The sequence below is a fragment of the Musa acuminata genome, chromosome BXJ2-10 (genome assembly GCF_036884655.1).
Source record: "Musa acuminata AAA Group cultivar baxijiao chromosome BXJ2-10, Cavendish_Baxijiao_AAA, whole genome shotgun sequence".
Classification (NCBI taxonomy): Eukaryota; Viridiplantae; Streptophyta; class Magnoliopsida; order Zingiberales; family Musaceae; genus Musa; species Musa acuminata.
The window spans coordinates 31,474,277-31,495,842 of record NC_088347.1 but is presented as its reverse complement, the minus strand read 5'-3'; the positions used below and the strand labels follow the sequence as shown (position 1 = coordinate 31,495,842).

The window sequence follows — 21,566 nt, the reverse complement described above, 5'->3', positions numbered from 1 at the left end:
GATTATAAAGTTGTATCGTTGGTATAGGCAATAGAGTCACTAACACGGGCCTGGTCAAATTAAGATATATTTTTCATTAAAATTTATTGATATATTTTCTTATTTATGAGAGAATTTTTCTCGATAAAATAATAAAATTTTCTATCTACAGTACGAACAAGCTATGAGCGTGAATGACTAAGCTTGGAGCCGACTGACTTCGAGCATTGGAGTGCATCCTGTTGGTGTTGTCTCACGAAAACACGTCACTAATATTTGACACCATTTGATTCATGGCTAACACATTTTCCTTGCTTGCCATCCACTTCCACAGTCGGTTGGGGTCAATCTTCCAACCATAAAGGCCTCTGCAAGAAATAAAATAAGAGAGAGAGAGAGAGAGAGAGACCTCTGCAAGTGGAAATCCACGACCCAGCAGCCGCCTCCTCGTGCGAAAATTAAGATTTTTCTTGCAGCCCGCAATCGAAGTCATCCAGCACGGGTACAATCGCAGCCGTCCATTTAGATATCCATGGTCATATTTTCCGTCGAGAAATTTTGTGCCAGTTCTTTCGACCTCCGACGCCCCCATCAGTTCACCCACGCATCAGTTCCTCTTTGCTCCTCCTCGCTCCCTCCGCGTGATCGCCACCTTCCCTCGGTCGCCTTCGTTGGGAGCCGTGTTCGGACAAAAGGAAAACAAAATAAAAGTAAATCAGTGCTGCCGTGCTTCCCGATGAGGAGGGGCGGCCTCAATCCCGACCTCAGGCTGTCTCTCCCGAGCCACGAGGCCTCCATTAGCCAGTTCCTGTAACGTTACCCTCTCTCTCTCTCTCTCTCTCTCTCTCCATCTACGTGTGCATACATTTCTTCGTCTCCCTTGTCCGTCCAGCTTGCCGCCTTCTTCCTTGTTCTGTTTGAAAGCCTTCGTTCGGTGGTTGCAGGACTCAGAGTGGAACGTTCAAGGACGGGGATCTTCTCGTGAATAAGGACGGGCTTCGGATCCTCTCTCACAGCGAAGAAGACGGGGTAATTATGAAGCTCGCTTGCAAAAGCGAATCTTTGCTCTTTTTCATCTTTCTTTCTTTTGGGTATCTGTTCATCTATCTATCTGTTATCTCTTGATGTGGGATATGGAACTGGGACTGGGAGTTTAGAATTCATGATATGCAACCTCCAATTTAGAAGACCATAGATCGGAGAGACCATACAGCCTCGGTTAGCTAAGAAAATGGAATAAGGAATTAAGTATCCGATGAAGAAATAAATCTATTTGAGAGTTGAATTAGGTTTGAAGGTTCGATGGAAATTTCGAGCATCGAGTACATGAAAGATAAGACATTAGAAATTATCTACAACGTTTAGGTGAAAGATAAATCAAGTGGTTTAGTTCGGTCATATTTTTTAAGATAATGCTATTATGACATGTGCGACCATTGTTGACCTTATCATTCCGACAAACGTGGCAACTTTATTCTCTCATCAATATGTGCGGCACTTGTGGTATGTGTTATTCTGACTTCTTATTACGATGTTGTGCGTCGATTGTGTGCAGCAATCTCTCATAAACCCGATAGTTAATCAGTTGAGTTTAGATGATGTAGACACGGTTAAAGTGATCGGGAAAGGTAGCGGTGGAATTGTGCAGCTGGTCCGCCACAAATGGACGGGCCAATTTTTTGCTCTCAAGGTATGTATGCCTTATAGGAAGGCCTGTTATCAATCTGTTCAATATTATTGTGATCCAACACTCTTGATCTGTGGTTTTTCTTTTTCATCTGGTAACTCCAAGGAGTATTAGCAGTAGGAATCGCACATGAAACTGTAGTATTATTATTGCCATCGAGAAGCTTTTCATCCACTTTTCTAATGTATAAGCTCGAGATGGCTCACGTAGAAGCTAATATTCAGGTTATAGAACTGAACATTCAAGACAGCGTACGCAAGCAAATTGCTCAGGAACTCAGGATAAGCCTGTCGACCCAGTGCCCATGCGTCGTTGCATGCTACCAGTGCTTCTACTACAATGGTGCCATCTCTATAGTGTTGGAGTACATGGATGGAGGCTCCCTTGCTGATTTTTTGAACAGCGTGAAAACCATTCCAGAGCCGTATCTTGCGGCAATCTGTAAGCAGGTCAGTGTTGAGTGGGGCACGCAGTTATTTTCTTTCGAATTAAAAGAAACGTGTGCATGTTTTTCTTGTAGGTTCTTCAAGGATTGATCTATTTACACCATGAAAAGCGCATCATACACCGAGACCTGAAGCCGTCAAACATTCTGATCAATCACAGAGGGGAGGTTAAGATATCTGACTTTGGTGTCAGTGCTATAATCGCAAGCTCGTCTGGTCAACGAGATACCTTTATCGGCACTTACAATTACATGTCTGTGAGTCGTCGTCGTTGGAATCAAATTTCCTTTTCATCTTGCGTTGCTTTCGTTTTGGAAATTCCTCTAAAAATCGAGTAGTCTCGTAATCTTAGAACCTGCCCTCATCGTTTCCCTTTTTTCTTCCATTTCTTTGATAGCCAGAAAGAATAGCTTCACAGACACATGGCTACATAAGTGATATTTGGAGCTTTGGTCTGGTTGTGTTGGAATGCGCTACGGGCCAGTTTCCTTATCCACGTTGTGATAGTTTCTACGAGCTTTTGGATATGATAGTCGAACAGCCACCGCCCTGTGCTCCTCCAGAACACTTCTCCGAGGAGTTTTGCTCATTCATTTCTGAATGGTAAACATGCTGCTCCATATCGACTCCGTAATGTGCTTGCGAATTCTTCGTCATCTACCGAGAATTTGAGATAGTTTTTGGTTTCAGTTTACAGAAAAAGCCCAAGGATAGAAAAACTGCACGGCTGCTTCTGGTAAGTGGCGTATCTGATTTGCTCAATTCACGTATATTCCTTTGCAGAGGACGCTACTATTCTTCCTCTCACATGGTGCATTTGTGGAGCCAGAAACATCCCTTCCTGAGCATGTACGATGACCTGCAAGTGGATCTTGCTTCTTACTTCACCATGTCCGGATTGCCGCTCAGCCAGTTTTTGAAGGAATGAGCTGTACGTGGAGTTTCTTTCCTACTCGAAGGCTGCTGCTGCTTTGTTTTCTTTTGCCCAATTTTTGGGGGTTGTTTCCAGTGTTGTTGCATGACGTGATGAATGAGAAGAAAACACAAAAAAAGCGCAGCATCCTTGACTCGGTGAATCGCGTAGGGTTGATCTTGCTGGATGGTATTTGTACAGGTCGGATCTTTGGGATGGATGGCTCGAAGATGATCCTTTTTCGGAAACAAGAATGAAATTAATGTTCGAGGATCCAAAATGTTTGGGTGGCCGCCGATAAATTTAACCATGCAGCTTCTGTTGCTTGCGCTTTCCTTTTTTGTCCCAACCGCATACATTCGTTCCACGCGGTTGGTGCTTTCGATGTGGTTCCGGAGGATCAAGAATAGCGGCGATGAGACATGCAATGCCGTATCGTTGACTCTGTGTGGTTCTTATTTCATGTTCGTTACTCCGTATCTTCTTCTTCTTCTTCTTCTTCTTCTTATCTTCATCGTGGGCCGATGACCCGTGTGATGTCTTTCTCGGGCCTTAGGGTGATGAGCTCTTAATTATCATAACCAGGATTTCGATTAGACTAACAACTGGTTTGGCTGTGATGATCCCATAGCAGCAGCGCATCGCATCGCTTGATAGAATAAGTGATAAGATTAATTCAAATAGAAAACTTTTATTATAAATAGATGATGGTGAAAATATTTATCGGGATATGATTTATTTATTTATTATTATTTTTTAAATATATATATATATATTTTTTATTTTTGACTAATATAAATAGGTGTTCTTAGATCAATCCAAAGGATTATAGATCAAAAGTATTCTTAATTACTTCTATTATTATGTTTCCTTTTTCCCTAAATATCAACGATAAGCCAACGAGTGTGATATGAAGTACATTGATTAAAAACAAATGGAAAGACTAGATATTTAAAGGGAAAAAAAAGATGGCAAGGATTATAAAATAAAAAGTTCTTTCTATCTTCAATGGTGAAAATTATCAACATTAGATAATTAAAATAAAAAGTTCATTTATTTCACAAGGATTATAAAATTTGACAGAGAATGATTTTGTTGAGTATGATATACAGGATCATAATATTATTAAAAATTAAAATATAAATAAATGAGAATAATTAGAAAGATGTAAGAGCCCTTTACATATTACAACAAGCGATAGATGAACCTTTATTTTCCCAAATCATGATAACATTAACAATAATAAAAACTTAAAAAATATGAAAATATATATTTAAAGGCACGGATAAGGTAATTTTAAGGCTTTAAATTATTTGACATGAATTCAAAATTTATGAAAGATTTTCAATCTATCATTGATTTTTTTTCTCAAAAGTCTCTTTTATTGTGAATCAAATGAGGTTATATAGTGAAAATATAAAGGATCAAACTATAGTAGAAAAAGTTCTAGTAAATTTATCTCAAAATTTGATATGATTTCTATTGCTATAGAAGAAGCTAAAGAAACAAGTATATTGTCAATTGATAAATTAATAGGCTTATTTTTAGTTCATAAATAAAAAGTGAACAGATCTTTAAATAAAATTTTAAAACATATTTTTCAAATAAATATTAATAAAAAAGATCAAAAAAAATTTTACAAACCAAATCTTAATTGAGAGTCAATATGGTAGAGATCATAAATGATATGATGCTCGAGGCTGGGGGAGACTAATCAAATGAGGGTCAGAGGAACTCTAATGAAGATAATAAAGAAACTCGTCAATAATTTTATTATAAAAAAATGATATATTAAGAAAATTACTAGTATAAAAAAAATCTAAATATTCATCTCTATTCTCATTGGACAAAATATGATCATCTTGAAAAAAATTATTGAAATAAAAATCAAGCAAATTTTCAATAAAAAAATATTGAAAAGAGTATGAAGAATTTTTTTAAAAAAAAGTATCTAATGAAGAATATTTTAAAACTATTTGGTTTTTGAATAGTGGATACGATAATTATATAACTTAGGATAAAAGTTTATTTTAAAGACTTAATGATTTAATCAGGTCTATAGTATAGATAGAAAATAATATCAAGATTCAAGCGGAAGGAAAAGGAATCATTATTGTGAACACTAAATCTAATAAAGATTTTATTGATGAAATGATGTTATTATTGTATTAAAATTAAATCTCATTAATATATGGCAACGTATGATAAAAAGATATTACACTTTATTGTAATAAAAAAAATATTTGATTTATAATAAAAAAAATTAAAAATTTGATAGCAACTATGAGGATAACATAAAACAAAATGTTCCTTTGTTATTTTCGAATTTCTCCATAAATGCATTCACTTTTATTATTACTGATGAATCGATATTATAACATAAAAACTATAATCATTTGAATTTTATGGATCTATACAAAGTATCTCACATGATAACTATGAGATGAAATATCATAGTATAAGTCATGATAATTAAGAAATTGTACCTAATAAGATGCATGTACGGGAAAAGGATGATGTCCTAAACTCCGATGATAACAAGCTTGCAGTTGAAAAGTCATAAGAACAGAAAAAGTCAAACAATCCTATCTTCGTTAAGTTGGGTTTTGACAAGGATTGATGGAAAAAAAAAATATTGATCTCGATGAATGAAGCAAAAAATCATGATAAGTTTCTAAAGGTACCTAAAAGAGTTTTAGATATATATCAAGGAAACTCGATTATGACATTCGTTATAAAGAGGTAATTGGACTGGTTGTACAAATTATAGAAAACACTTCAATTTTTTTTCTTTCTCAGGTGTGATTTCATGGATAACAAAAAGACATAAATGTGTTGCTATCTCAAGCTCAGTATATTACTACTATAAGTAGTGGCATGTCAAATAATTTGACTTTGAAATATTCTAACAGATATTCAAGAAGAATTATACTATGACAACAAATCTACTATTACAATGATGAGAAATCCTGTTTTTAACAGGTGTACTAAACATATGATATTATTTTATTTGTAAACTGATTGATAAATGAGAAATTCAAATAGACTAGTGCTCAGTTTGTTGATATTTTTACAAAAGTTGTAGTAAAACATATTCTTTAAAAAAAATAATTTTAAGTCATAATTATTTTGAATTAAGAATATATGATAATAATATTTTAAATAGTTAAAAGTAGATAAAAATTTAGATAACACTGTAGATTCCAAATACTCTTTTTTTCTTCTTTCTTTCCGGATAAGTCATGCAAAAAGCCAACAAGAAAAACATGCATCAATCATCATGCCCTTTGACATGTTCAGCTCCCCCATATTTTAGATTAAAAAGCACGCAGTCTTGACTTGCAAGTCGTCGAGGCTGGACCATCCCACTCGGCTTTCATGTATGTTTCCATCCGCATGATCAAAATATGCCACACCTGGAGGTTGGAAACTCGCCCACGCTGAATTGGTGTCCATGGGCAAGGTACGGGGAAAGCATCGGCGGCACTTGGATCTCTTCTTCCGAGCGGGGCTCCCACCCACTGACCCTGTTTCTAATCGATCGTCTTCGATCCAGAAGGGTGATCTCTACTTCCAAGCAAACATCCGGATCACCGAGGGACAAGAGATCCAAGGACGAATATAGCTCGGTGATCAGAAGACTTTGTTAACTGTCCATGTGCATGTGTGATGCCTGCCAATATGTAGGACTTCCTGCGATGTGTGTATAACTCGCTGGACATGGATCTAGAAGGGGGATAACATTTCAGCGGAAGAGGCAAAGGGTATCACGGAAGCGTACTTTGTCGTCCTGCTCCTGGCCAATAATGGCATTCATCATCATGTTTCTGATGGGGCAGACTTAATAGAGTCGGAACCGATTTGGACGCTTCGTCGGGGACACGAAATAGATTGTGTCTTGAGAGTACTGCTACCATCTTGCACACGCTAGGCGAGCTAGCCGGAGAAGGTGACCACCTCCCAGTTGGAGATCAAACGATATTGTCGTCGACACATTTTCCAGGTTGCTTGACAGCCAAGGCAGGAGACGGATTCCACATGAATTTTCTACATCAGAACTCGCGAAGACTAGGGAAATGGAGTAGTAGTAGGTGCATGGCCATACGCACAACTTCCTCTTACGATCATCATGTGTTGCAGAACTTTGTCATGTACATTTTGGCCTTTATGTTCATAAATTATTATTTTCCAGACTTATAAATCCTCGTTCTTTTTCACTAATAAAATTCTATATTTATTTTCAGCTTATTACGTCCACCGAACCCTTTATATTTCCATGTTTCTTTTTTTATTTTGCCCGTGATGACCAAACTGGTCTCTGAACCTCTAGAAGCGTCTAGCTTTTCTTCTCCAGAGGTATCCAAAACCAAGTGGGGCTTCCCCGAATCATGATCGTGCTACTTAGTAAAATCTGTGTTTAATTATTGTTTTTAGCTGCTGATCCACCGAGTTGGTGAGAATCTACACCCCCTTTGCCGTATTCTTCTTCTTCGTCTCGTTCCACGGACCATGAGAGCGTGCTGTGTTGCGACCGTCATACTATTCGATGAATGACGGACGTGGTATAAGTGTGGACCTATACAACTTTGGTCTCGTCAACGCATGCATGCTTCAAAATGGAAGCAACGATGCCAAATTTATCGGCGTAGCACCGGCCAATCTTCCATCTGGGTCCCACCTGTCGAGCCCCGTTGACCTGGAGGTAGAATTGATGACAGATTGCAGGAGAGATGGGCAGATCGAGAGTTGTGAGCACCCGGTAGGGTGGTGTATGTTGGATCTGATACATGAACAGAAGAAGCTAAGATCGATGGTCTCTACCGTAGTGCGCTGGAGTCGATTATGTACATCATTTTCCTGAGCTGGAAACAGCTACTGGCGACGTTGCGCCTGGGCAAGTTGGTCGAGACAAATGATAATTAAGATGAGAGTGTTGACTCTAAGAAGCATGAGACGGAAGAATAGGGATTGAAAAGACGGGCTTGCTTGCTTGCTTGTTCGCCAAGGTTCTCTGCTCTCTCTCTCTCTCTCTCTCTCTCTCTCTCTCTCTCTCTGAACAAAACGGATTGAGGTTGTGTACAAAATAGATAGATTAAAGCGAAGCCCATCGTTCGAAAGCTACCGGATGCAATATTAGTTGGGCATAATCGAGCGACCTTTTCTCCTCGTGATTACCCTAATCATATTCGAGGACAACATAAAATGTGTTTGTACCCTTTCTATTTCCTCGGTATCTTAAGGAGAATTGGTATTAAATTAAAGCCAGTGCAGCGAAGTCTTAACGAAATGATCACGTCGGAACACTTTAACACTCTGAGATCTAAGACTACGATCGAGATCCAAGAACGTCATCACCACCGGCCTCTCCGTGAGGTCACCATATACATCAATCCATCAGCCCAGGATCTGGTGTCCCGAAAAGCGTCTGAAGAGCCGCCCCGTTGTGGTCCACGATCGTACGCAGCCTGGGAATATTCTCCCCTGGTATTTTAGTGCAAGCCAATAAAAAGGGCAAAAAAAGAAATGGAAGGATTAAAGCAAACATCAATCGCTGCTACTATAAATGAGTACCCGCTAGCCTTGTTGTTGGCCTCTCTCCTCGATCATTATTATTGGTTGCCTTCCCCTCCATCTACGAGGCATGGCCGTTGGCCGCAAATTCATCGATGCTGTCCTCGGCCTGGCTCTCGTGAAATCCTATATATGCTCCAATCCCCGAGTTCAACGCCTGCTAAGCTTTGGGTCACCTAATGAGCCCACCCAAGCGCTGCCCGTCTCCTCCCCGCAGCCTCCCGTGGTGGGAACAGCCGGTGATGCCACTGTCACGGCGTTGCAGATGGACTCTGGCTTACCCGTCGGGGCTGATGAAAAGCGAGAGTCGAGGTCGGTAGCGGAACTGGCGGTTCCCGCGGCCTTATGCGTGGGCATCTACGGCAGCATCCCGGCGGACGTCCAGCTGGACCACCACGACCTCCCCATCTACGACCCCCTCGTCGCTTTCATTTGCTTAGGGGTGTTTGCCAGCCTGTCCATCGTCATCTACGCCCTCGTCAAGCCAGGCGGCGGGTCCGACGTGGAGTCCACTAAGCAGAAGGTGATGGGAGCCGCCGTTGGATTCTTGATGATGGCATTCCTGCTAAGGATCCTGCTGCTCTTTCCAGTAACCTCTTTAGGGTTATTTGGACTTGTCTTCTTCCTGGGAGCTGCGGTAGTGGTCCTGGTCTTTTTCCTCTCCTGGAGGAAAGAGAGCCACAAACTTGCAGCCACAGCTCCAGATCATGGTGCTGTGGATAACCTGGTCTAGCTGTATCGTACTTGCCGGATGAGGAGATTCTGAGAACTCATCTTAGATGTCCGATACATGTGCGTCACCGGATAAGGGAGAGGAACTCTAAGAACTTTTTTATTGGTTTCTTAGTGGTTCCAGCCCATCGGGAATCCTATTTCCCGGGTAGTAACATTCCTTTTCTTCGATCTTTCGCTTTGCTAAAGTGGGGTTGTGCAATGATCTGTATCTATATATGTATATATTTATCACTCAGCAATAATAGCAGTAGATTTGTTATAATCGTAATTAATTAGACTCAGAAGTTCCTCTTTTTGGGTTTGAGGCAGCGTTGACTGACTGACGCTGCAGAAGAAGTTGTCATAAGCATTGATTCATGTGGTGACTGCTTAGTTTAGCACAGCGGCCTCACAGGAGATGGAGGCGAAATTGGACATCTACGGAGAATTCTGAAGTCACGAGGGTGTCCGGAAAGGGCAGATGCCAAATATCTTTCATCCCTGCTTGATCAACGACAGCTCTTGAACGAAAAAATAACCACTTTTCGTCTTCAAATATAAGAGTTTAGACTGGTCTGCTGCAGGCCGGCCAAGCTCGCATCCAGCTGTCTGTCCAAGAAAGACTAAGATTCCAATAAAGTACAACAACCTTTACAGCCGCCCCCCATTGTACATAAACCCATGCTTGTTCAAGATCTCATCCAACATGATATGTCTGTTTCAGAATCAGTAGGATGCTTATAAAAGAATCAATTGTCTGATGTAATGCCCGTCGCTGGAATCAAACGTGATGTTTGTTTTCGAATCAGTAAAACAACATCATGATATTTCTTTTAGAACCAGGTCTGTTTTGGAATTAGATGTAATATCTATTTTGGGGATCTCATCCGAGACGGTGCCTGTTTCATACATAGTGGCGCACCTGTAAAAAAATCAGACGTGATGTCTGTTTTAGAATTAATAAAAGAACATGATATCTGTTTTAGGATCAGTAAAAGAATCAGTAAATAAAACAACATGATGCGTGTTTTACAAGCACCCCATCGATAGTTTTTACTGATTCTAAAACAGGCATCACATTGTTTTACTGATCCTAAAACAAATATCACATTCACTAATAATTCTAAACCAGACATCAAGTTCTTTTACTGATTCTAAAACAGACATCATTATATATAAAACAATCATCACATCGGATGAGATCATCACTATATAAAACAAACATCACATCTAATTCTAAAACAGACAAGATTCTAAAACAGTCATCATGTTGTTTTACTGATTCTAAAATAGACATCATGTCTGATTCTTCTACAGGCACCCCCTATATCTAAACCCATGACTGTTTAGGATCTCATCCGGCATGATGTTTGTTTTAGAATCAGTAAAACAACTATATCATTTCATGAGGGCAAATTTTCGAGCTTAACATCCAGCCAAAACATCTGTCGGACGTTCAAAAGATTGGAGATAAAAATGAGAACAGAATGCTATTTAGATAACACGAAAATTTGAACGGATTAGAGTGAAGATAGAAGCCCTGAGACAATTATTTGCCAGTGGCGCTGGAAATCAAGACTGACACAAACCAATGAGATCCGTGGATGTCAAAGTCCCGAAAACACAAAAAGGGGACGTATGTCTAGTCTTACAAGCTGCTACATTTCTAACTCTAAGCAAGTAAGTCTCACCCAACCAACTTATAAGGTCAATTTGGTGTATCTCACAGATAATGACCACAGACAATGACAATATCGTGAAAAACACAGAGATCAACAATAAAGCTGGACCTGGAGAATGAGAAACTTTCCGTAATTGCCATACGGACCTACAAAAACAGATCATATAATATCAGAAACCTGTACGCAAGAAAGAAAAGAAAGACAGGAGAAGGCAATATTTTAATAGAAGAACTGTGTCCTGTCACATGTGATGCCATTGTTAACCACCACGACCGACTCCCTGAATGCCAGTGCAGGATCATCCGCGAACAACATGCGCAAGCAGAAGCACAGGCCACATCCTCATGCCAAAAAAAGGAAGAGAGCACACAATCAAAGAAGGAACACTCATCCAAATCAATCAAGATCACATACATGCCAGCTGACCAATGCATGCATCATAATTGAGTTATAGAAACCTTCTTTATGTTACTTGAGCACACAATATCACCGAAAAACCACCCCAAAAAAGAAAAGCAAAAAAAAAAAATCATATTTCTCAAAAGTTTTTCCCTGCACTACAATCACTGACAAAGTACTCCGCTGATGAAAGCTCAAATAGAGTGGACAGTCGCAACAACAAACACAGGTCCAAAAATTGCTACAGATATGAACTTTAGATGATCAAGTCATAACAACCAGGCACATAAAATCGATTATTTATAACTGTTTGAAAAAAAGCAAAGCATCCAGAATAAAGGCAATCAGCAGCTACAACAAAAAGGTTAAGAATCTTTGCCAATCAATTCTCATCCTAGTACCTGGCCCTTCTTTATATCACACCATGAACTAATCAGATCTACCCCAGATCAACATTTCTGGCCATGATTTTTTTTATTTTCCTTGAGATGAAAACATGTTCCTACAGAATGATAGGTAAATACAGCATATGCAACTTCATCTTAATGAAGAAATCCATTCATAAGTCTTTTTCTTTTTTAAATGTGAGAATAAAAGAATTAAAAATATAGAAAAGAGATGCTCTGGGGGAACCGAAGAGTTCACCGAAAAAACCCACTGAAGAGAGAACTTAAACAAGGGGGTAATTACCATCTGTTTGATGGTGGCACAAGCCACCACATAGGTCTAGAAAGAAGAATTTGTTGTCATAGTATATTTGTGATCACCTCTAGCCAAGGAATACAATGGCTGTTATTATGATCTAATGACGGCACAAAAAGCAACACTCAATCGCCCACTAAACCACAGCCAGTCAAGAAGATTCCATAAGGTTCAAATGAAAGACTCCAGGAAAACAAGGTTCCTTTTATCTTACACTCAACATTCAATGTCTTAGTAAACCAGCACTTCCACGAAGTATAGCAACTTGAACATCCAAGAAAGCATACCCCACAACAATATACAAACTTAGGTCTCTAGCATAAAAAATTTGGTACTGTTAGAATATAGCAAATCGCAATAAGCAGAACCTGAGTAGATCAGACATTGACGATGAATATAGGAAACATCGGTTAAAGAAGAAAAATTGAGTAAGTCAGTGATCCAAGATAATGACAGAATGCTGAGCATGATCCATCCACCAAAAGTCATTCCAGATACTCGGGAACGAACATGGTCTTTAAATAACAGAATACTTGCCTGGTTGGGAAGCACTAGGAAGATTCAAAGCCTGAGCTGTGTAATCCTCCAGGACTCTTTTCACCTCAGCTTTAGCTTTCTTAACAGAAGACTCAGTAGGGCCCTCAATATATAGGTAAAGTTTGCGTTCTCCTGGACCAGCAATCTTGCCTGGTGGAAAGTATTGGCCCCTAGTAGTAATAGCAGCTCCCGTCCACTCTGAAATTGGACCTAACGTCTCTTTGTGGGTGACCTTCCAACGAGCATTCTGTGGGAAGTCATTGATCTCCAACTCAGCTTCATAGTGTTGAGGCATAGCTTCAGCTTGTATCTTTGCCAAATTGTGCTGCAAATTCAATGCAGCAGCTATTGCAGCTGCTCTAGCAGCAGCCTCTCCAGGCAAAGCAGTGCCAGGAGTGGAAGCTAGAGCAGCTACACTAGAAAGGTTCCCAGAGGGTAGGGCGCCAGCGAAAGGCAATTGGGTGGCAACCTGAACTGGCATTGAAGTATTAGCTACCTTCGAAACTGCAGCTAATGCTGCGACTTGGGCAGCGATTGCTGCAGCCTGCGACAGATCACCACCAGCCTTTCGCACCCCTTCATCCTCAGAATCTGAATCTGATTTATCTTCCTCAAACCCATATTCTCTTGCCTGAGCTTTCTTTGCAGCTTTCCTTGCTTCATCCTCTTCTTCATTAAACTTAAAACCGCTTCCGCCATAGCCAGTTCCATGAGCATGCTCAGTTCCCTGGTTAACCTTTGCCATGAAGCCATCAGCTAATGCCTTCAGATCTGCAGGAACAGCTTGTTCAGAAAGTTCCAAGGCTTTCACTAGATCGGGTGCATAACGCTCATCTTCCTGTGAAATAAATGTGATAGCACAGCCTTTTCTGCCTGCTCGACCAGTTCTGCCAACACGATGAACATAATCTTCATAGTGGTTCGGGACATCAAAGTTCACCACAAGCTCAAGCTCTTTCACATCTAAACCTCTTGCGGCAATGCTAGTGGCAATTAAAAGGTTGCAGATATTACTCTTGAAATCAGATATTGTAGATTCACGGTCAGTCTGATCCTTAGCACCATGAAGGGACAGGCACGGATAACCATGCTTCAGTAAATCCCTAAAGAGAGCATCACATTTATCTTGTGAATGAACAAAAATAAGAATCTTTCCCTTCTCATACCATTCGCCTAGGAGTTCCAATAGCCTCAAGAACCTCTCACTTTCTGGTCTAACCTCAACCAATTGAGTGATATCTTTGTTAACTACACTTCTACCACCAACTTGGATCTCGACAGGCTTGTTCAACACCTTGCGAGCTAATATTTCCACTTGCCGAGGAAATGTAGCTGAAAACAGAACTGTCTGGCGATCCGGCCGTGTATTCTGGATTATCCTGGTGATCTGAGGCTCAAAGCCCATGTCAAACATTCTATCAGCTTCATCCATGACCAAGAAGGTTACCCTGCGAAGATTAGTGATTTTTCCACCACTTGTGCAGAGAATATCTATCATCCGACCAGGAGTGCAAACCACAATCTCAGTACCCCGCTTTAGCTCACTGATCTGCTGAGCAACACCTGAGCCTCCATACACTGGCACACAGTTGATGTTTAATGGCTTTGCAAACTTCTTGATGTCACTATAAATCTGTTGAACAAGCTCCCTGGTAGGAGCCATGACAAGTCCAATAGGACCCTCACCAGACACCACCTCAGGCTGGTCTTTAATATGTCTGAGCATTGGTAAAACAAAAGCTAGCGTCTTACCTGAACCAGTCTTTGCAATTCCGATGCAGTCCCGTCCACTCATGATGATGGGGAGTGCCTGAGCTTGAATGGGCATAGGCTTTTCAAAGTTAAGCTTCTTAATTGTATCCAGTATTTTGGTACCCAGTCCAGCCTGACTCCATGTCCTAATCGGCTTAGGCACATCCTTCCCGTGTATCTTCAGTTCAAGCTGCTTGCGGTAGGCTGAAACCTCCTCGGCTGACATCCTTGAGATCTCCTTCAATTCAATGTACAAATTTTTCCTGAAAGGTAAGTACTGGATCTTTGAGTGGTCCACAATTGACAGCTTTTCAGCCTTCGTCTTCTTGACCCTTTTCATGAACTCTTCATCATCTTCATCCTCCACAGCAACCTCCTCATTCTCCAGATCCTCATAGTCAGGATCAGAATCTTCACCTGGAATTATCCTCCCCATTGCATTCTTCTCACCTTTTCTCTGCCGACCACCATTACTAACAACTTCCTTAGAAGCCTTTCCAGGGGAGGCTTTCTTTTCATCAGGCATGGCCGCAAGCTCAGCACTCTGCAACCTCTCAACTTCAGGAAATACCGTGGACATCATGAAGGCATCGAGTGGGTCAATTTCTTCCTCACCATTATCATTTCCTTCTTCAGAGTCCTGAGGAACAACATCTTCATCCACAGGATCCACAGCCATAGCTTCCCCATCTCCATCTATCGGCTTGGGACTTTCTCCATCAACAGACATGCCCTTGTCAGACTTCGAGGAAGCTGCAGTTTCCTCATCATCAGACTCCCCTTCCAAAGTCCAATTCTTGCCAGACTTGGCTTCCTCCTCCTTGCCATTGCCGTCACCCATCTTCTCTCTCTCCTCCTCTTCCTTCTTCCTCCGCATCTCCTGCCACTCCTGGACCCTACGTCGCCGCTTGTCGATTTCTTCATCCAACTTCCGCTGCTCCTCTTCCAGGACCTCCTCACGAGTCTTAGTTTCCTTATTATCCATCTCCTCCTCAACGGCCCGGCTCTTCCTGTTATCCTCACTCCCTTCCCGGTGTCTGTCGACCCGGCTGCTCTGCTCACGATCACGGTCACGGTGGTCATCCCTCCTTCGGCGCTTCCTGTCATGGCCCTCCTCGTCACTTTCCAGCCCCCGCCGCTTCTCCTTTGCCCTCTCCCTCTCTCTTTCTCTTTCCCTCTCTCTATCCTCCTTCTCTCGTTCCTTCTCCTCCCTTTTTCTAGCCCTCTCCCTCTCCTTTTCTCTATCCTCCCTGGCTTTCTCCTTTTCCCTCTCCTTCTCCCTCTCCCTCGCCCTCTCCTCTCTGTCCCTATCCCTGTCTTCTCTATCCCTATCCCTCTCCTTCTCCCGATCTCTGGCCCTCTCTTTGGTGCGCTCCTTATCCTTCTCCTTCTCCCTCTCCCTCTCTCTCTCCCTCTCCTTTTTGTGGCGAGAATCACGGTGATGCTTGCCCTCGACGCTGTGCTCCCGCTCGGACCGCCGGCTCTCGCGATCGCCGCGCTCAGAGTCCCGGTCCCGGTGCTTGTCCCTATCGCGGTGGCGGTCGCCGCTCCTCTCCTCTTTAGCCCTTTCCCGATCGCTCCGCCTCGACTCCTCCTTCCTCGGCTTACCGTCGTCCATCTCGTCGACGAAACCCTAACGATGGCAAAAACGACGTTGGGAAACCACTCCCTACTCTCCACCAGATGAGGCCGAACCAAAACAACAAAGAATAATCGGACGAAACGAAGAAATGCCTCTCTATAAACCCGACTCCGCGTGGTGTCTACTCTGAGGTATGGTCAAACCGAGATCGATCGATGGGTCGAGCCAAACCCAAAGCATACCAACGCGTTGATCGTAAATTTTCCTGTTGCCTCTTCAATTCCAATACCACTTTTCAGCATATAACTCCAGACAACAATACAGCATATGAAAAGAGGATCGTCTCGCCTTTCGATTTTTGCCGTCCCACTAATTGATTTCTCTCGTGTCCTATCGACCATGACGCATAACGAATTAAGACATTAAAGTGCACTAATTATGATAACGTGTTCACCATTTAATTAAACTTCAGGTTCACCCAAATCCATACGACCCACCATAAGGAAGCTTCGGGAATCAACAGCCCATCATCGGCCCACCAGCCCAGAGAAATTTCTACCTAAGTAGAGCCGAAGGTTCCGGTCCACGCCCGATGCGCTTCCGGAGCCTTCCAGACCCACGCTCCGAAGCTTCCTTCTCCTTCTCGACGATTCCCGAGCGATCTCTCCCCCCCCTCTCTCTCTCTCTCTCGCTCGCACTTGTATATATGGGGGCAACCTCCTTTCCCACGGCAGAGAAAGCGAGGAAGGAGCACAGCAGAGAAGAAGCGACTGAAGCCACTAGCTAACGGAGATGGATGTGAGAATGGTCGGTCTGGATGGTCCTTTGTTGTCGACGCTGCAGCACCTGATGGACATGCCTGACGAGATGGAGAAGACCTTCGGCGGGCCCAGCCACACCTACGTCCGCGACGCCAAGGCCATGGCCACCACCCCGGCCGACGTCAAGGAGCTCCCCGGCGCCTACGTCTTCGTCGTGGACATGCCGGGACTCAAGGGGGGCGAGATCAAGGTCCAGGTCGAGGACGGCCGCGTCCTCGTCGTCAGCGGCGAGCGCAAGCGAGGCCCCGACGGGGAGGATGGCAAGGACGGCGGGGTCAAGTACCTGCGGATGGAGCGCCGCGTCGGCAAGTTCATGCGCAAGTTCTCCCTCCCCGATAACGCCGACGTCGACGCTATTTCGGCGGTGTGCCAGGACGGTGTGCTCACCGTCACCGTCCAGAAGGTGCCGCCGCCGGAGCCCAAGAAGCCCAAAACCATCGAGGTCAAGGTCGCCTGATTACTAACTAAATCATCGTTACTACTTTGCTATGGAGTGACGCAGTTACTACTACTCTTTACTTTCCATGTCTGCTTTCGACGTCTTCTTTGTGGTGTTTGGGGGTGTGGTTCGCAACCCCGTTTGGTAGCTCGATGTGAGCAAATCGTATTATGAATCAATCTATGGTGTTTGTGGAAGTGTTTGTTCCTTTGTGCCGCGTTTGATGCAAGCATTCAGAAATGAAATGGTTCATCAGCGCCTATTCTAAATCTACATCTGCGTGACCAATTTTGGTGTTGTGCATCATCAGTAGCAATCTGATAGTGGTGCCTTATGAATGGCGTCCGACGACAATTTAGGTCGACACATTTCCTCCCAGTGTCGAGGCTAAGTCTCCAACATGATTGGTAGTTAAATGTGACGCTTTTCGACGGCGTCGGAGCGGCCACATCCACAGCCCCAGGGTTTGGATATTTGGGCTGCGCATCCATCTCCAATGGGTCAGATTGGTTCCGCTTGAGACGGGACCAAAACAGGGAATCGGCCCCAAACTTGCACATCGACGTGAATGATATCAAACTAATTTATGAAAAGGCTCCTTCCTGTATAGTTTACTGTTCCCAAAGTGTTTCAAACAGGAGCGATAAAAAGTTTTGAAACATATCAAACGTTCCGATTCAATGTCTCACGAATTATAATTATGTATTTACTTTCAATTTTTTGTTTCAGCATCTGATATATGTTATCAATTTTTTATTTTCTTTCTAATAATAATAATAATAATAATGAGAAACTCCCATTGATTGTGTGATATGAACGTCATACAAAGACGCGCTGCGATGCAATGAGCTCGCATTGCAGCGGATTCGTTAGTAGTAATCCTATGATGGTTTGATGTTTTATATTGGCTTCGTGTCTGATTGGGATTTTGTGTGGCGCCGACGTCACTTCACTTCACTTCATGTATAATTATATATAATTTTGTATTATTAATTATATAAAAAGATTTTTATTATAGGTGATCGTTTATTACGTAATATCGTTCTTGATAATATCTTACTTTTTTAGTCATTATGAGGTCAACGAAGAGTGTCTCGTATTTCTTGTAGTGTAGGATCTCATCGATATAGCTTGGTTTCTCATCAATCGTGATCACGTTGTGTCCTTGGTTTAAATCGACAATGTCTCAACTATCGGCCATCCTTCATTCGAAGCCCATGTGCTAATCTAATAAGTGCATTAACTTGAGTATTTCTATGTGAGGTACCTGCAACACATTGAGTCAACAGAAGCTTTCGGACGAACCGCTACACCTCAACAAGGCATTTCGTCATGGTCCCATATTGGACTTTGTAACACTCGTCAACTTGGCTCACGATTAATTGTGAATCAATAAAAACCGTCAAGTTCTACACCTTAAACTCTTGAGCGAGTTGAAGCCTCAAGAGAAGTGCTTCGTATTTAGCCTTGTTATTGGAGGTTTTGAACTCGAATTGTATAACTTATTCATATATATACTTGTTCGGATCTTTCACGATAAGTCTAGTGTCGCCCCTTTTCGAAGTGGTGGAACCATCTACGAACAAGGTCCATATCGACGAGGTGTGGTTATCAGCTTCAACCTCGGACAAGGAGGTCAGCTCATATATGAAATCGGTCAATGCTTGAGCTTTAATGGTAACCATCAGTAAATATCAGATGTCAAACTCGCCTAGCTCTATCGACCACCTCAGCATCTGACCTGAGACATCAAATAACGAAAGGATTTATCTGAGTGATTAATTAATGATCACTTATATGAGGTGAACTTAAAAATAGAGGTGAAGTTTCCTTGGCAAAAGCCAACCTCTCGATGCAGGGGGTATCGCTCCTTAGCTCCACTTAGTATATGGCTAATGTCATAGATGAGTCTTTCGACTTTTGAGTCGTCTTGCACTGATACTGAGTTGACAACCTGCTTAATAGTGACGACATAGAGGTTGAGGGCTTTATCCAGAATAAAGAATAGCAACAGCAATTGAGCGAGATGGTACTTCAACTTCTCAAATGACACTTGACATTTCTGATTCCACGAGAAACCCTTTAGATTTTTTAGTGCCCGAAAGAATGGCAAACACTTAACGTCGAACTGGGATAAGAATTTGCTAAGCATTGTTATTTACCTTGTTAACTGTTGTGCTTCCTTCATGAGATGGATGCATCTCTAATATAGTACAAATTTTTTTAGGGTTTGCATATATTCCTCACTAATAAACAATGAATCTAAGAATTTTCTTTTGAGTTAACTCCGGAAGCACACTTGGTTGTATTGATGCATATGTTATATCTTTTCAAAACCTGAAATGTCTAGACCAAGTTCATGAGGTGTAAGTTGGTTTTACTTTTGATTATCATGTCATCCACATATACCTCGACATTCCTCCTCCTGATTGATGTTTGAATATTTTATTCACCATCATTTGACATGTCACTCATATATTTTTCAATTCAAATGACATGACTCTAGATAATATATGTCACGATCGGTGATGAAGAATGTGTGTTCCTGATCCCGTGGCACCATTCTTATTTGGTTGTATCTCGAGAATGGATCCGAGAGCAGTTATCCTTTGGATATGCTTTTTTAAGATTGATGTAATCGATACACATTCTCTAATTTTTATTAAGTTTTTCTTTAACTAATATAATTTTAGCAAGCCATCAAGGATACTGCAATGAATCTTGATTTTAGCAACTTATCCATCTCGTCGATAATCACCTGTTAACTTACAAGGTTTTTGCTTCACAAGTCAAACATCGTGGTAAATTTTCAGGTAGTACTAGGCCATGTCAGGATCTATTCCTGACATATCTCTCGATGACTATACAAACACCTTAGCATTTTACCTCAGGAAGTTAATAAGTTGTACTTGCTTCTCCTCGGAGAGTGTTCTCATGACCTTGATGACTTGAATATGACAGGATCTTCGACCAGAAGCTCCATTAGCTTAGGATGTAGAAGAGGCTTAGTGAATCTTAAGAATCCAATGACAATATCATGGGTTGGACCTTCTTCTTCCATAAGGAGACTACTGTAAAATAGCACTAACGAGACTTTTTCAAATCAATCCTTAACTCCTCGACATCAGTTATTGTTAACAACTTCATTACCACGTAATAGCAGAAACCATCTGAATGGCGTTTTTTCCAGTTTTCTTGTAGAAATAAGTGCCGAAGCCAAGGTTGATCCAAAGTACCCGACAACCTTTCGGTTGGACGGTTCTCGGAGTGTAGCTACCAAGAGTTAGGAACTTGCCCAAGTCGAGACATCTTCAATGCTAAGACCGACAACCGACCATTTGGTTGACAGGAATCAAACATGGTGTCTCCTCTAAACTTGGATGGTGTTGGTGTGAACACCCTTATGTCGCGGCTTGGTTCGGGCCCGATCGACGAGGGGATCTTTTCGAGTCGGGCTTCGACGAACGTCCGGGTCGGGGGCGTGCGGGGTCGTCGGCTCCTCCGAGGGGTGGCCCCTCGTTCAGTGGCCTGACGGGACGTCGTCTTCTTAGTACCTGCAGAGAGGTCAGGTTGGAAGCTCGGCCCGACCCCTCCGACGATCCAGTCAGTGGAAGTGGAGAGGGTTTTAGAGGGAGAAGTAGAAGTTGCAGTCTCAGTCCAAGTCGAAGTCCCCAGTCCCCCTTTCCGTTCAGAAGGTAAGGGTATTTATAGGGAAGCTTATTGTTCCATGATGTGCCCGCTTGCAGGGGCAGGCTGGTAGCGACTGACATTGGTGTTGGCGTGGCGTGAAGAACCGAGCTCGAGTAGGACGTTAATGCGCCTCGGTCGGCGCCCCGGTCTGCGTTGACTTGGGGGTGTGAGGCTTTGTCAGAGGCAGCTAGCGTCACGCGAGTCTTGTCGCCATTTTTGTCCTTATCATATTCTCCCCCGGAAAGAAGCTATGCGTCGGTTCTCGTATTGGGAGCCCGATGCATGGCTTTAGCTTTTAGGCAGGTTGGCCACGCAAGCGTATCTCGAGGAGTATGGAGGCCGAGGAGCACGACGCAGGCGGGTTGAACCGCGCAGGTGTGTCTCGGGAGCAGGGAGCCGAGGAGCACAACACAAGCGGGCTGGCCGCGCAGGTGTGTCCCGGGAGCCGGAGGCCGAGGAGCACGACGCAGGCGGGTGAACCGCACGGGTGTGTCTCGGGAGCAGGGGGCCGAGGAGCATGACGCAGGCGGGCTGGTCGCGTAAGTGTGTCCCGGGAGCCGAAGGACGAGGAGCATGACGCAGGCGGGTGAACCGCGGAGGTGTGTCTCGGGAGCAGGGGGCCGAGGAGCACAACGCAGGCGGGCTGGCCGCG

At 42.8% G+C, this 21,566-nt stretch overlaps 3 protein-coding genes across 6 annotated transcripts; 2 read left to right on the top strand and 1 right to left on the bottom strand.

Annotated features, from left to right (window-relative positions):
• Nucleotides 1-378: 378 nt before the first annotated feature.
• Nucleotides 379-3,188, top strand: LOC103968835 (mitogen-activated protein kinase kinase SIPKK). 3 transcript variants are annotated; one of them, XM_009382166.3, is made up of 8 exons: nucleotides 380-789; nucleotides 924-1,008; nucleotides 1,535-1,669; nucleotides 1,891-2,115; nucleotides 2,187-2,369; nucleotides 2,510-2,715; nucleotides 2,803-2,848; nucleotides 2,942-3,188. In XM_009382166.3, the coding sequence occupies exons 1-8, from the start codon at nucleotides 512-514 to the stop codon at nucleotides 3,038-3,040; spliced, it is 1,257 nt and encodes a 418-aa protein (XP_009380441.2). In that variant the 5' UTR covers nucleotides 380-511; the 3' UTR covers nucleotides 3,041-3,188. The 3 variants fall into 3 exon arrangements, with proteins under 3 accessions (XP_064985634.1, XP_009380441.2, XP_018674556.2); XM_065129562.1 differs by having other exon boundaries at nucleotides 379-789; nucleotides 2,803-3,188; XM_018819011.2 differs by lacking the exon at nucleotides 2,803-2,848 and having other exon boundaries at nucleotides 2,896-3,027.
• A 7,648-nt stretch (nucleotides 3,189-10,836) lies between these two features.
• On the bottom strand, nucleotides 10,837-16,140 carry LOC103968834 (DEAD-box ATP-dependent RNA helicase 42). Of its 2 annotated transcripts, XM_018819643.2 has the most exons (3): nucleotides 12,631-16,140; nucleotides 11,238-11,333; nucleotides 10,837-11,138 (listed from the first exon to the last, which is right to left on the bottom strand). In XM_018819643.2, the coding sequence occupies exons 1-3, from the start codon at nucleotides 15,998-16,000 to the stop codon at nucleotides 11,083-11,085; spliced, it is 3,522 nt and encodes a 1,173-aa protein (XP_018675188.2). In that variant the 5' UTR covers nucleotides 16,001-16,140; the 3' UTR covers nucleotides 10,837-11,082. The 2 variants fall into 2 exon arrangements, with proteins under 2 accessions (XP_018675188.2, XP_018675189.2); XM_018819644.2 differs by lacking the exon at nucleotides 11,238-11,333 and having other exon boundaries at nucleotides 12,631-16,137.
• Nucleotides 16,141-16,689: 549 nt separating this feature from the next.
• LOC103968833 (17.0 kDa class II heat shock protein) lies at nucleotides 16,690-17,497 on the top strand. The gene has a single exon (XM_009382164.3). The coding sequence runs from the start codon at nucleotides 16,757-16,759 to the stop codon at nucleotides 17,240-17,242; it is 486 nt and encodes a 161-aa protein (XP_009380439.2). The 5' UTR covers nucleotides 16,690-16,756; the 3' UTR covers nucleotides 17,243-17,497.
• The last annotated feature ends 4,069 nt before the right edge of the window (nucleotides 17,498-21,566 follow it).